Source organism: Nicotiana sylvestris, chromosome 9 (genome assembly GCF_000393655.2).
Source record: "Nicotiana sylvestris chromosome 9, ASM39365v2, whole genome shotgun sequence".
In the NCBI taxonomy this organism is placed as follows: Eukaryota; Viridiplantae; Streptophyta; class Magnoliopsida; order Solanales; family Solanaceae; genus Nicotiana; species Nicotiana sylvestris.
The window spans coordinates 36,230,163-36,246,173 of NC_091065.1; the positions used below are offsets into that span (position 1 = coordinate 36,230,163).

General features: G+C 41.7%; 1 protein-coding gene across 1 annotated transcript; it reads right to left on the minus strand.

Annotated features, from left to right (window-relative positions):
• Positions 1-280: 280 nt before the first annotated feature.
• On the minus strand, positions 281-910 carry LOC138877438 (uncharacterized). The gene is made up of 2 exons (XM_070157047.1): positions 548-910; positions 281-430 (listed from the first exon to the last, which is right to left on the minus strand). Exons 1-2 carry the CDS (start codon positions 908-910, stop codon positions 281-283), a joined length of 513 nt encoding a protein of 170 aa, XP_070013148.1.
• Between the last annotated feature and the right edge of the window lie 15,101 nt (positions 911-16,011).

The following is a 16,011-nucleotide window of genomic DNA, read 5'->3' on the forward strand; positions in this document are numbered from 1 at the left end:
AGTTTCAACTTCAGGGAAAATTGGATTTTATTTTTGGTGTGACTGAACCCCAGAGAGAGGCTGCCTACGTATCCTTTCGAAATCAAGTCAAACGTAGTTCAGGCCTATCATTTTGTTCTTGATTTTCCTTGTTTTTTAGCGGTGCTTTTGGATTCCAAAGAGGGTAGCCAAAGAAATGTAACTGGCTCGAAGGGTTTGTAAAAAAGAGTTGATAGTGTTTGGGTAGCGGGAATAAAAGCCTTCGTCATCTCAAATGTGCCAACACATCACCGAAGTAAACTCATACATAGTACCTTTTGACCGCATTTGCATTCACAGCTGTTTCAGGATCATTTCCTTCAATATCACCCAGATATAATGCTCCTCTTGGTAATATCTTCCTGATGATGTATGGACCTTTCCAATTAGGAGAAAATTTTCCTTTCGCTTCCTGGTGATGTGGAAGAATGCGCCTTAACACCAGTTGACCTACTTCAAAATTCCTGGGTCGCACCTTCTTGTTGTAAGCGCGGGCCATTCTTTGTTGGTACAACTGCCCGTGACAGACCGCAGCCATTCGTTTTTCCTCAATTAAGGTCAACTGCTCCAATCGAGTCTTAACCCACTCGCTATCTTCAATCTCTGCTTCGACAATGGTCCAGAGCGAAGGAATTTCTACCTCTGCCGGTATCACAGCCTCGGTCCCATAAACCAACAAGTATGGGGTTGCGCCTACTGACGTGCGCACTGTAGTACGATATCCCAGCAAGGCAAAAGGTAACTGTTCATGCCACTGTCTGGAACTCTGGATTGTCTTTCTCAAAATCTTCTTGATGTTTTTGTTTGCCGCTTCAACAGCGTCATTGGCTTTGGGCTGATAAGGAGTGGAGTTCTTATGCGTTATTTTGAACTGTTCGCATACGTCCTCCATTAAGTGACTATTCAGGTTTGCCGCATTATCTGTGATGATAGTTGTAGGAATGTCGAAACGACAGATAAGATTCGAATGTACAAAATCCACCACGGCTTTCTTAGTGACCGATTTGAGAGTGACAACTTCGACCCATTTTGTGAAGTAATGAATAGCAACCAATATGAATCGGTGTCCATTTGAGGCTTTTGGCTCAATTGGCCCAATGACGTCCATGCCCCAAGCAACAAATGGAGGTGCAGACATGGGATGTAGCTCTGTTGGAGGTGCATGAATCAAATCTCCATGTACTTGGCACTGATGACATTTCCGGACGAAACTGAAACAGTCTTTCTCCATGGTCATCCAATAATACCCAGCTCGAAGGATTTTCTTCGCCAGGGCATACCCGTTCATATGAGGTCCACACACTCCTGCGTGTACTTCATGCATGATTTTTCCCACCTCTTGGCATCAACACATCTTAACAAGTTGAGATCTGGGGTTCTTTTATACAATACCTCGCCGCTCAAAAAGAATCCACTAGTATGCCGCCTAATAGTTCTCTTTTGATCTCCAGTAGCATGTTCGGGGTATTCTTGTGTCTTTAAGAACCTCTTAATATCATGGTACCATGGCTGGGTACTTGATCCTGCCTCGATTACAATACAGTAACCGTGTCTTTCCCTGATTTGGATTTCCAAGGGATCGATGTAGGCGTTGCCTGGGTAAGGTAACATTGAAGCTAAGGTGGCAAGTGCGTCAGCTAGTTCATTGTGACACCGCGGGATATACCTGAACTCTATTGATTTGAATCGCTTGCCGAGATCCTCCACGTGCTGTCGGTAAGGAACAAGCTTGACATCTCGAGTTTCCCATTCACCTTGGTCTTGCCGGATAATCAGGTCAGAATCCCCCCATAATCAACAAATCTTCAATATCCTGATCGATCGCCATATGCATGCCCATGATGCAGGCTTCATATTCAGCTGTATTGTTCGCGCAAAAGAAACGAAGCCTCGTTGTAGCAAGATAGTGCTAGCCAGTGGGTGAGATCAAGATTGCCCCAATTCCTACACCTTTGGTGTTTACGGCCCCATCAAAGAACATCTTCCAAACATGAGCGTTTTTCGAGACTACTTCTATGATGTTTATTTCTTCATCTGGAAAATAAGTACTCAATGGTTGGTATTCCTCATCAACCGGGTTCTCGGCCAAATGATCCGCTAATGCCTGGGCTTTCATTGTCGTGCGAGTGACATAGACTATGTCGAATTCAGTAAGCAAGATTTGCCACTTGGCTAGTCTACCAGTAGGCATTGGTTTATGGAATATGTACTTCAACAGATCTAACCTGGTTATGAGGTAAGTAGTATGAGCTTGGAGATAGTGTCTCAATTTTTGAGCGACCCACATCAAAGCACAACACGTTCTTTCCAACAAAGTGTACTTGGCCTCATAGCTGGTGAATTTCTTGCTTAAGTAATAGATTGCCTGCTCTTTCTTTCTGGTTATGTCATGTTGCCCGAGGATACAACCAAAAGAATTTTCCAAGACCGTCAGATACAAGAACAGGGGTCTCTCTGGCTCTGGCGGGACCAAAGCTGGAGGATTTGAAAGATATTCTTTGATCTTGTCAAAAGCCTCTTGATACTCAGTCGTCCATTTGATTGCTGCATCATTCCTCAATAGCTTGAATATGGGCTCACATGTGCTAGTTAGCTGGGCAATGAATCTACTGATATAGTTTAACCTGCCCAATAGACTCATCACGTCTTTCTTCGTTCTTGGAGAAGGTAGATCTCGGATAGATTTTATCTTTGTTGGATCTAACTCGATACCTCTCCTGCTTACTATGAAACCCAAAAGTTTGCCCGATGGGACTCCGAAGGTGCATTTAGCCGGATTCAACTTCAGGTCTTACTTTCTCAGCCTCTCGAAGAATTTCCTCAAGTCTTGGACATGATCGTCCTGAGTCCTGAACTTGACTATCACGTCGTCTACATACACCTCTATCTCTTAATGCATCATATCATGAAAAATGGCAGTCATAGCTCTCATGTAAGTTGCCCCGGCATTCTTTAAACCAAATGGTATAACCCGATAACAGTAAGTACCCTAAGGTGTAGTGAAGGCGGTTTTCTCGGCATCTTCTTCATCCATCAACACCTGATGATATCCAGCGTAACAATCTACAAAAGATTGTATCTCATGTTTGGCACAGTTATCAACAAGGATGTGGATGTTGGGCAATGGGAAATTGTCTTTGGGACTCGCCCTATTCAAATCTCGATAATCCACACATACCCGAGTCTTCCCATCTTTCTTCGGTACCAGAACTACATTAGCCAACCACGTAGTGTACTGGACTACCCAGATTACACATGTTTTCAACTGCTTTGTGATTTCTTCTTTGATATTATCACTGACATCAGTCTTGAACTTTCTCTTCTTCTGTTGAACTGGAGGACAATCAGGGTAAATTGGCAATTTATGCACCACTAGATCAACACCTAATCCTGGCATGTCGTCGTATGACCAAGCAAACACATCTTTAAATTCAAAAAGGAGTTGAATTATTGCGTCTCGCATTTTCTCATCCGTGTGGATGCTTATTTTGGTCTCTCGGATTTCTTCAGGAGTTCCCAAATTAACCGGTTCAGTGTCTTTGAAATTCGGCTTAGGTTTATTCTCAAAGTGTTCCAATTCTCGATTTATTTTCCTAAAAGCCTCTTCTTCGTCATATTCCGGTTCTTGGTTCATTATTTCATATTTAAACAGCTCGTTAGGATCTGGGCGTGAAGTTCGCAAGCATGTCATATTATTTAAAGCCGCATTATTATAACTGAAAGGAAAAGATAAAGGAAAAATAACAAAAATTAGAGAGAATAAAGGAAAAAATGATGAAACACTAATTTTATTCCTTGGAATTGGGAAGATAACAAGGTTTATAATTCAGGAATTCAAAACAGGAAACTAAAGAAAAACATCCGAGTTACATCCTGGGATAACTCGTGATGCAGGAAAGGTGGCAGGACAGGTCTACCCGGACTCCTGCCTAGTTGGGAATGGTGTGGCCTCCCAATTATGAAGCTTAGCATTTGGCCCCACATATAGCATCTCAGCGGTGCTTGTGCCTTCTCCCAGTTGAACCATGTGGGTTTCGTAAAGCATTTCTCTCATTGCCCCACATATTTCTTCGATCTCTTCGGCCGTAAAAGCCTCGTCGTCTTCTTATTCAATGTATTTTGGTCCGACGAAAGTCTCGTATAAATGTGGCAATGGTCGAGGCAACTTCCAACCCTCATTTTTCCTCTTCTTCGCCCAATCCTCATCTTTTGGAGTGAGTTGGAAACCTATCCCAAAGAGTTTCTTAGTGGAAGGCAAGGTGATGGGTTCCGTTATTCCTTGCAGCGTTCGTCCAAGCCCTTTCCCTGGTCTGAATCCCCGTCGGATCATTTCTTTAGCAACCATGATTGAGGCGTTGGACAAGAAAGGTTGGGGGCAAGGTTTTCCTTCTTCATACTGCTCTGCCAGCACAACTTCAAAAGCCTGATAAACTGTGTGCTCACTCCCTTCCCTTGCTTCAAGATATGGGATGGATGGGTCCCGATAAATAGATTGTTCGTCTTCTCCGTGGACCACAATTTCCCGATCTTCATATTCAAACTTCACCATTTGGTGGAGAGTGGAAGGTACAACCCCTGTCGCATGAATCCAAGGTCTTCCGAGGAGAATTGTAAGACGTGTCCATATCCAGTACCTGGAAAGTTATTTCGAACTCCACTGGTCCTATAGTCAATACCAAGTCTATTTCCCCGAGGGTGTCCCTCTTGATGCCATCAAAAGCCCTTACACAGACATTATTGGGGCGAATCCTTCCGGCCCCAATTTCCATTCTCTGCAGCATGGAGAGCGGGCAAATGTTAACACCCGAACCTCCATCCAACATTACCCGCTTGACGTAGTAGTCTTCACACTTGACTGTCAGGTGTAAAGCCTTGTTGTGAGCTGCTCCCTCCGGAGGTAAATCGTTCTTACTAAAAGAAACTTGATTAACCGCAAAGAACCTCTCCGTCATTCTTTCCAGTTGTTCAACTGAAGTCTCGATCGGTATATACGCTTTGTTCAGGGTTTTGAGCAAGATCTTCTGATGTTCGGCAGACCTCATTAGCAAAGATAGCATAGACACTTGCTCAGGGCACTTGCGTAACTGATCCACCACTTCGTAGTCAGGCATTTTCATCTTTTGGAAGAAAGCCTTTTCTTCTTCAACGCTTACAGGCTTCTTGGGTGGGAAGAGCTTCTGTGTGGCGTTGTTTACCTCTTGAGTGAATGAATATTTTCCAATGGAAGTATTCTCTGGAAGTTCCCCCGTGACTTCTTTGCCTTGGTATGTAACCAATGTTATTTCATAGTTCCACGGTACTATGGACGGGTCTATCATTGGCTTCTATGGTACGCGTTCGATAACCACTGGCTCATTCAGCCGAGGCGGTTTAATCGTTCCCCGGACCACATAGGCCCCTTTCGACACGTACATTGGTATTGCCCTTTTGACTTCGAATCTCTGTGGCTTTTCTGATCGACCTCGTGGAATATAGAGAACTTCATTCCTCGCGGGCACCATCGTCTCTGTCTTTGTCTCAGCCTTCTCTTCGAGCTCAGCCTTGACAGTACTAGTCTTCTTTTCCCCTTTCTCTTGCTTCAGGGCTGCTTTAGGCTTTTTCCCTGCATCGACAGTGGCGATTATAGCTTTCAGGGCAGGATCAAACTCCTTGTCTTCACAGATCATCCCAATCAACGACCCATTATTGTGAGCGGGCAACGGATTATTGGTCACATTTGGGACATCCTTGTCCCTTAATACTATCTTTCCCTATTCTATTAAGTTCTCTAACACCCTTCTTAAAGTCCAACAATCATTGGTATCATGCCCCTCTGCTCCCGAATGATAAGCACACCTGACACCGGCTTTGTAAGCAGGTGATGCCGGGTTGTACCTTGTCTGAGGGACTGGTTGTAGGAAACCCATCTGGACTAGTTTCGGGAATAGGGTAGAATACGGTTCACCAATGGGTGTGAAAGTCCGTCTTCTGGGTGGTTCTTGAGGACGGAAGTTATTTTGAGGTAGTTGTGGATTATAGTGGTTTTGGTAAGGAGGCTGATTTCTAGGAGGTGAAGCTTGACCCCGATTAGATTGTTGCAATGGCTGGACATAAGGCTGAGTGTTCATGACCATGTAGGGTTGAGGAGCATAGGTCACATTTTGGTGGGGGTAGTAATGTTGTGGGGTTTTTTCTGGAAAACGGGGCCTGAGATTACGATATTCTCTTGCTTCTGATGCTGCCATGGACGTTTCTTCCTTTTTCTTCCCACTTGCCATTCCTCCGGACCCGCTTTGGACGGCTTGGGAGGTTGCCCTTATGGCCGTCTGACTCAAGATTCTACCCGTTTTCAAACCATTCTCTACCATTTCCCCGATCTTAATTGCTTCCGCAAAAGGCTTTCCCATGGCTGACATCATGTTTTGGAAGTAATCAGATTCTTGAGCCTGGAGGAAAGTAGTGACCATTTCTATTTCATCCATGGGAGTTTTTACCCTTGATGCTTGCTCGCGCCATTTAATGGCATATTCTCTAAAGCTTTCCGAGGGTTTCTTCTTCAAGTTTGACAAAGAATTCCTGTCCGGCGCGATGTCAATATTATACTGAAACTGTCTTACAAAATCTCTGGCGAGATCGTCCCAAATATGCCATCGAGATATGTCTTGATCCATATACCATTCTGAGGCTATTCCTACCAAGCTTTCTCCGAAGTATGCCATTAACAATTCTTCTTTGCCGCCAGCTCCACGCAATTGGTTGCAATACTTTTTGAGATGAGCAATGGGATCGCCATGCCCATCATATTTCTCAAACTTCGGCGTTTTGAAACCTACGGGCAGGTGCACGTGAGGGAACATGCACAGATCAGTATAGGAAACACTCTTCTGCCCGCTTAAGCCTTGCATATTTTTCAAACTCTGCTCAAGGCTCCTCATTCTTTTTGCCATTTCATCTTGTTCAAAAGCTTTGGGATTTTGGTCTTTCCTAGGCGTAAACTCGTATTGAGGCTGTTGAGGGTGATTGCTGGTGGTAAACCGAGTTAGTTCCAGTGAGAAGGATGGTGCTTGAAATGTGAATGAGGAAGAGTCAAAATTAGGCCTGTGTGTAGTGGGTTGTGCCGTGATTGGACAGGGCAGTGCGGTGAATGTGTTTGTAGCCACATCTGTCATTGACATCCGGGGATAAGAATTAGAGGGTGATCCGGCAGAGTGGGCTGAAATGGTCGGGTGCCCGAATGGGGTAGTTAGATAACTTATGGGGACGTTGGAAGTCCCACTTGTCCTAGAGAACAACTCGGGGAATCCAGGGATTACACTTGGCGGCTCTTTTCTGTTGTTCCAGTCATCCAACGTTTCCAACATGCGAAGCCGCAATATTCTATTTTCTTCAGTAGTTGCTGACTCGGAAGTTGGGATGGCCGAGATTGAACTCTCCTCGGAGACAGGAATTGTCGGCAAAGGAATTTCTGAAGACATCTCTACACTTCCCTTTGATCTCGTGAAGTAAGTGTGAACACTTCCTCTTGACTTAGTGACAGGCAACTGAACACTTCCTCTCGACCTCGTAAAGTATGAATGTGAGGCCAGACCTCCACCAAACCAAACCACCTTTTTTCTAAAAACCTGGTGCTTAGCAGCAAGCAAATGGTTAGTTTGAAACAAATAACAGACAGGTAATCTCACGTTGGGGTGTGATGCACCTATACAGTTAAGTGAATTTCTACATGTTTGCATCGATGACATGCGTCATTCCGGCTTCTCTTTATGCTCCCCTTTATTTATTATTATTTTATTATTATTTTCATTATTTGTAGTTAAAATGTGACCAGATCTGATGAGGATTGCCTACGTTTCACGATGCCGCGTGAATCAGATTATTACGTAGTTCAAAACAAACGAGTGTGAAAAGAAGCATTTTTTTTATTACTGAAACAATTTATTACAAACTAACATTTTTGAAAAAGGGAAAATAACAAACTTGAAATAAATACAAACTCAACAACTACTGATACACCCTGATGTGAAAAGACAGACAGAAGATGCTAAGACGGAAAGTACAGACTCGACCTATAAATACGTTAAAGTTTCAAGAATTGGCGCCCGCGGGGCATCGTTCGGCCTTGCCGCGGTCTTAGGTGTGAGGTCCCTTTCAAGTTGTTCCAGCTCATAGATGGTCTGCTTGACATAAATCATCACTGCCGAGAAAAAGGTAATGCTGGTCATATCTTCGCATCGTAGACACCTCCTGATGATGGCATGGGCAATGGTCTTAATCTTATCCCTGGTTCGCCTCTTTTCTATGAGTAGGCGCTCTATTTGATCATTACGGGCTGTCAAAACCCGAGAATCCTGGAGATATTGATTTTGCCACTGCTGAATTTCTACTTCCATTTGGGCTAGTAGATCGTAGCAACGTCTATTTTTAGCTTCAAAGGTTCGGGCTTGCTCAGCTGCTCTGTCCTCAAGAGTGACCACCTTTCTCTTCAAATTGGCAATGGTTTGTTTGTGATCCCTTTTCAACTGCTGCAGGTACCGGTTACGCTTTTCTGTTCTTTTTGCCCAGTGTGCTTCGAGTATTGCTATGGTATTCTCAAGATTTTTTGACTCACTCCGGCACTCATCAATTTATATTTTTAAACCTTTTATCAATCGTTCATCCGACCGGATCCTTTGTTGGTTATCAGTGGCTATCTTTATCTGCTGGATCTGGGCCCTGAACATCTCGTTTTCCTGAGTCAACCTGTTCTTTTCTCCTAAATTAGTAGCAACTTGCACGTTGAGCTCATATTCTAGACCTTCGACTTGCTGCTTTAATTTGCTGATTTCGACACGATAGCCTCTTTCTTTTGCTAACCAATCACATTGCTTTTGTGATGACTCGGCAAAATTCAGGATGTGGGGTCTTTTAGCCGGCCTTTCGTGTTCAAGTTCTCTTCTGTACCACGCAAGGTAACCTAGCGCCATTTCACTTTTGGCCCGATCTTGCACACAAATATCTGCTTTCAAATATTGACATTCATTCCAGATCTGGCGGACTTTTGTTTCAGGAAATTGTCCGTCAGGGCTAATCTCAATTGCTTGAGCACTAAGATCTTCCTCGTGTGGCACTATCTGGCATCTCCCGAGTTGTCTCAAAACTCGATAGGGCGCGTAAGGCTGAATGCTCTTAAGTCCCATCAATAGAAAGTGGGTTCTAGCCGCCGGCATATACATAACCTCATCAACAGGCAACCATCCCAATGTACACTGTATTTGGCTGGCAGTGAGAGTCTGAAAGAATAACGTCCATGCCGTAACTCCTTCGGGCAGACTGACCTCCTTGGTTCTCGTGTAAAACTCTTCTATGCAAGTTTTCTTCGAGGAACCATGACTCAAAAGCTCGGAACGATGGTAGAGATGTTCAGTCATCCATATTTGTAGCAGTAAATTACACCCTTCGAAGAAATTCCCCCTGGCTTTGCAGGCTGTGAGAGCTCGAAAGATATCAGATACCACCATAGGCGCGAGAGTACTTTCATTCTGAGTGAGCAAAGTACTGACGACTCCGGATATTTTTAGATCAATGTTTCCGTCTTTCCTCAGAAATACCAAAAGGCCCAAAAATATTATCATGAAAGCCACTCGTCTGTGCTCATCCCACTTCTGACGGTTACCTTTGTTGCATAGCTTGTTAACCGGATTATTGAATCCTCCTACATGACTATATCTGTCGTATATGAAGCGCGGATTACAAAAACCTGCGGCCAAATCCGGGTTATGGACCGTCCTGGGTATCTTTAATGAATCTAGAAACTGATGCACAATGACACCTCTTGGGGCGACCAGGTATTTTTGCCTTAATGGAACTTCAGCATTTCCGATGTACCCAACTATTTCCTCCAGAGTAGGGGTGAGATCAAAATCGGAGAAGTGGAAGACATTGTGCGCTGGGTCCCAGTAGGTGACCAAAGCTCTTATGATATCTCCCCGAGGCTGGATTTCCAATAAACCCGTGAGACCTTTCAGATATTTCTTGACCTCATCTTGCCCTTTAACACCGAGATCATTCCACCATAGCCGCAACTTGACAGGGATTTTAGTCATTATCGAAAAGCGTTCATTTTGCATTGTGCTCATCCTATACATTTATTTAGGTGATTTAAGCAAAAATGATTTGACTCGAAAAATGATTTGACTATTTTTTTTGAAAAGAGAGATTCGAACACGGCCTTTCAGCACTTCGGGGATGAAGATTTTAAAGTTGTGCGGGTTAATCGACCCAGACTCTAAAGGATGATCGAAAGTGGCCGTTTATGCAAAGTAAGCCTTCCGCCGTCCCTTTCGGGAACATTTGACTATTTTTGACAAAAACAGTCACTTGATTTATTTATGACTCTCTTTTTCAGAGTAATGACCCGACATGGGGAACACGGCCTCACAGAGCCTCGGGGACGAGGATCCTAAGGCCATTGGGCAATTTGGCCAAAAAATAAAAAATGACCAACAATGGCTGTTTATGCAAAGTCAGCCTTCCAAAACGGAGGTTGGACCCGATGAGGGTTGCCTACTCAATGGCTATTCTTGACAAAACGGCATCACCCGACTCATTTATGATGAAATTAAAATTCTAACATTTTTGGCTACTTCTGAAAAAAGGAGGTTGGACCCGATGAGGGTTGCCTACGTATCTCGCACCCTGTGAGAATCAAACTGGCGTAGGTCGGGCCGATCAGGAATAGGGGAAATAAACTAAACCCCCCCCCCCCCTTTTTGAATAAAACCTTTTAAAGAAAAGGAGAAAATATTTTTGGATTTCGATTTTTTTTTATATTTTTTTTATATATTTTTGAAAAGAAACGACGACTAAAGAAACATTTTGGATTTTAACTTCTTTTCACCTTTTTTTTTGTGAAATTTCAAAAATTCTCTTAAGGAAATATTTGGACTATTAGTTTGAATTTATACAAAAGAAAAAATATTTTTGAATTTTGAATTTTCTTTTTTTTTTTAATTTTAAAAAACTATTTTTGAGAGCGATTAAAAGGAACTATATTTTTTGTATTGTATATGTTTTTTGTTTTAATAAATCAAACTAAAAGACAAATTTTGTTTTCTTTTTTTTTTAGAAAACTTCGGCGAGGTTTTGACACTACTTGGACATTGGTTTTTTTAAAAAGAAGTAGTTATCTCCCTACGCTGCTATTTTTCTTTTCTTCTAAAAAAAAAATTTTTTTGTTTTTTTTATCTCAGAAACCGGTCAGCATGCAGATCTGAAGCAAATAAATGCGCAAAACAAACGGGATGCAGCAGGATGGTCTTTTCATTTCGGGATGCTTGTCCTAGACGGACCCAACCCCTGTGTTGAGTCCCCTATGTCAAATGCAACATTATGCAAATAAGCGTTCCTACTAGGGATCCGACATGAGGTTTTGTTATACTAGGTTCATCCTGGGTATATGTTCTAGACTGTGCACCCGAGCGGACAACTCGAGTCGAGGAGGGGGCTACGTACCGGGGACCCGCGAGATCGTCCGGCTTTGTAAGAAGAGAAGGGTTTCGACACAGTTTATATACAGTTCAGATAATATCAAAGCGGTAAAAGACAACATTTAGCACGTTATGCCCAAACATGTAATAAAGATCAGATAATAAAGCCAAATATAACAATTATTCTAAGCTCAAATTCTGAACCCTGAACTAACGTTCTGGGTTAAAGAACCCCCAGCAGAGTCGCCAGAGCTGTCACACCTCCTTTTTGAGCGCCCGCCCCGAAGGGTAAATGCGCGAGGGAGTTTTTCCAATTTAAGTGACAATATTCGAAATGAGATTATTTATTTAATTCAGAGTCGCCACTTGGGAAAGGTTTGGCTTTTGGTGTCCCAAGTCATCGGTTTATCTTGAATCCCAATTCGAGGAAAATATTCGACTTTCCAAATGAAGTCTGCGAACCAGAAATTCTAAGTAAGGAATTCTGTTGACCCGAGGGAAGGTGTTAGGCACCCCCGAATCCCGTGGTTCTAGCACGGTCGCTTAAATTGTTATAATGGCTAAATATCTGATTTAAATACATGTTGTGACTTATGTGCTTTTATTAAGTTTAAACCGCTTTTATTATTATCATTTATTTTTATAGAATTGCAACGTCGTGAAAATGCATCTCGAACCACGTCACAATCAATGCACCCGTAGTTGTTAACACATTTCGACTCCGTTGAGATTTGAATTTGGGTCACATAAATGCGCACCCGAATTTAAGAATGTAATTTAATTAAGTCGCGCCTAAAAAGTCTAACGCGTTATTATCTTTGGGGAAGGCAGTGGAATTCACTAAACAGTCCATCCCAAATTCTAAGTATTTATTATGACCAATTATTGAGGGCCCCGCAATTTGCATTTTTATTTGGCGAGGCTCGTCTAATTATCAAAAAGGATTGACCTATAGTGACTATGTTTTCTATTTCGTTCATCTCTATAATGAAAGAACAAGAGTTCTAACTTATTTACATGCTCCCGAGTTATTATAGTTGAATTCCGAAAGTTAATCGTTAATTTTGAAAACGATACAATAAGAGCAGTTGATTAACAATTATGGGCTCAGGTCCGACGTATAAGGGGTAAAACTGGGCATGTGCCATCCTTTTTTAGATTTCGGACTTGGCTGAATGACTCTACACATGTTCGACCTTTAAGAATCCAAAATGAAAGTGGTAGCTAAATGAAACCCATTTTTATGGATTCAGATGAACAAATTGTTAACTAAAATAGTTTGAACTATTAAGTAATCGTCTAAAGCCTGATACATATTTGGAACATGTTGTTTAATCGACCAAATTGAACTAGCAGGATGCTACAATTAACTATCAGTCCATTTAAACTGAAAACCTACGGGCAAATAGTTTACGACTTGAACTGCTATAGGACAAAGCCCATGTTATACATAAACGACCACCAACTGATTCTAGTTCATGCAACTAGCCAACATACATACAAATGAGATTCAATGTGTAAACAGAGTTTGCATAGGCAGTGCATAGAATGTTTAAATGCAGACAATACAAAACTACACTAAACTATAGTTTCAAATCTTTCCCATTTCTCGCATTTATGCTTCAAGTAGCTTACAAGATGTACCAGTGTATTCAGTTTGTGTACCTGGTATTTGAAAAAGCAAAAAGAGGAGATGAAGATCAGTGGAAGCAGCAGTAGATGTTCAGCAGACAACTATAGTCAACAGCAGCAGTAGCACCAAGACAGAATAAACTCCAGTGAACAAATAGAAATAAACCAGTGAACACAATACCAATATCCAAACCAAAAGACTCCGGAGGCTTAGTTGAAAACAGGCAGAAATAGGTGGATTCGCAATAACAGTGGAACAAAAGTTTCTGATTTTCAGACACTCAAGGAAAGAAACCTAAGTTTCAATAGAATAGAGCAGTTAATGCTGATTTCAAACAGAAAAAGTGAAGAAAAGCAGAATTTTCAGCTTCTTTTTGTTCTAAACTCTCTTTTAGTCCTCACCCTCCTTTTCTTTTCAGTCTACACTCAGCTCCCTTTTAGTCTACTCTTCCTTCAATCTATCAGTCCCTCCCCTTTTCTTTTTTGGGTTCTGCCCCCTGTTCTTCTGAAACCCCTTCCCCCTTTATAGACATACACAGACCTTCCCCCCTCCAGCTCTTAGAGCAACTAGTCCAATAAAAATACTGAATCCTTCCCATGTGACCCTTCTGTTTTTCCACTCAAAAACTCAAAAGAAAAGTATTCCCCATGAGATTCCCCCTGACAGCCCTCTTTTCATTATTACAAAGGTTTATCCTTTATTAAATTAAGCAAGTATGGGCAGCATGAGTATGTCCTGACAGCACATGCTGTCCATTTTACTTTAATTCATTAAAAACTACAATGCACATGCTGTCCAAGATCTAAAATGAGTAAACATGCCAGCACTTTTATACCAATTCAAACTAAACTCTGGAATCTATATTAAAACTGCAGCTATAACCAATCCTTAGATGATTTTGATTCAACTAACAAACTACAAATAGTTATAATCAATTCTCAGCTGATTCAAACAATGCCTCAGTAAACAAAATTAAACAGCATGAGTCAGATTACTACCATTCCAAACTGAAACTAATCGACGACATATATCGAATCGACTACGCGAATTACAACACATACAATCAGTAGCAAATGATCAGACTCGAACAGTATTAACATGTGGTTCAAATTGTACTGTCAAAAACGAAGAATTGCCCTGGAACTAATTAATAGATCAGACTCAATCCAATCGATTATATAGTTTGAACACATACACTCATCAATGGACATAGAAAAATTCGACCAAATAACAGGTCCGGGCGAGGTGGACAGAATAGTCGACACAAAATGAAAACAACTCAATCTGACATTTAAACACGTAAACAGACATCAAACAGATAACAAGAAATTACCTTAAGAAATTGAAAGTTAGACGAACCCGTCTTGGACTCTGAATTGGACCTCTTTTGGGGTTGAACAGACTTTAATCGAAGTGTTGTCAACTGAGAACACCTCGATTAAGGTCTATTAAAACCCCAACCCTTCGTTTAGTTGGACAAAACCCCAGGTTCTGGATTTCTAGGGTTCTTGGGGGTTGATTTGGGGTCCGAGCTTTTCTGGTTAGATTCGAACCAAACCAAACCTGGTTTGGTCACGAGTGAGGTTAGGGGAGTAACTGGTATGGATTTGGGGTGGTTTGACATAGGTTGGGGTTTGGCTCGAATCTTCAAATGAAGATTCGAGATGATGGGGGAAGATTTGAGACCAACGGTTTGCAGATCCCTGTCCAGGGGGTTGAGATGCACTAGGGGTGTTAATCTGGTGGTAACCGACATTGTTGTCGCCGGGTTTATGGTGAGGTAACGGAAGGGCGGCGCTAGGGTTCTTGAGGGTGTTTGGGAAAGAGATGATGATGAGGGAGGGGGGTCTGGCTTAGGGGGCGTGGGGGTAAGGGATTGGGGTTATATAGTTAGGGGGAAATTTGATCTAGGCTGTTAGATCATTAAAAATCAATGGCCTGGATCGATCAACTTAATGAAAACGACGTCGTATGGCTTAAGTGAGACCGGTGGGTCTCTGTGTGAGACGGGTCGGGTTAAAACGTGGGTATGGAGATGTGATCTTGGTCGTTGATCAATCTGAGATCAACGGCCCAGATCAAGTATGATCAAAACGACGCCGTTTTGACGTTCTCTAAGGTTGGCTGATCTGGACCGGTCAAAACAGTGCTTTGGGCTTGATTTTGGGTCCAATTCAAATGGCCCAATTCCGATTTTGTCCAATTTAACTCATTTCTTTTCTTTTCCTATTTCTAATTAACATCCAAATTTAAAAAAAATCCTAAAAATAAATTATAAAAATATAAAAATTAAAATTATATCACAAGACATTAATTGATTTTTTAGTAATAATTAACACACAATATCATATATTAGTTAAACAAAAATCAACCTTTAAACGATAGAATGACAAAATTACCAAAGATAATAATTTTGTGATTTTTTATTCATTCAAAACCAAATACGATTTAATTAATTCCTAATAGTAGAACAAGATCCTAAATTTACCCGCGACATATATTTTTTGTATTTTTAATTGATAAAACTAAACAATCACAGACAAGAACTACAAATAACTACCAAAATGCCACGCAAATTCCAAAAATTGTACAACAAGACAATTTGTTTTATTTTTCAATTTCTTTTGGAGTAATTGTTGTGTAAACAAAAATCACGTGCTCACAGCATGTTCCATTGGGCACACATGGATTGGACTAGGTTGTTGTTCTTCCCGGGTGCTAGAGGTTGCATGATGTTGTTCACCAAAATGTGATTCAGGTAGTTTCTCATTGATAAGTGGAGACCCTCAAACACTATTTGTACTAGGAATTGTAAGTTGTTGATCAATATTATACTCTCCCGCCGGTTGATATTTAATTGGAGTGATACCCCCTCCCTATTAGACCTAGCTCTATCCAAGAGATTGGGTGATGGTT

Bases quoted from the DNA above. Each gene is read 5' to 3' on its own strand.
- LOC138877438 (XM_070157047.1), bottom strand. From the start codon at position 910: ATGGAGGACGTATGCGAACAGTTCAAAATAACGCATAAGAACTCCACT. The intron at 431-547 runs GTCTGTCACGGG...CCACATCACCAG, and splicing joins AGGAAAAACGAATGGCTGCG to GAAGCGAAAGGAAAATTTTC.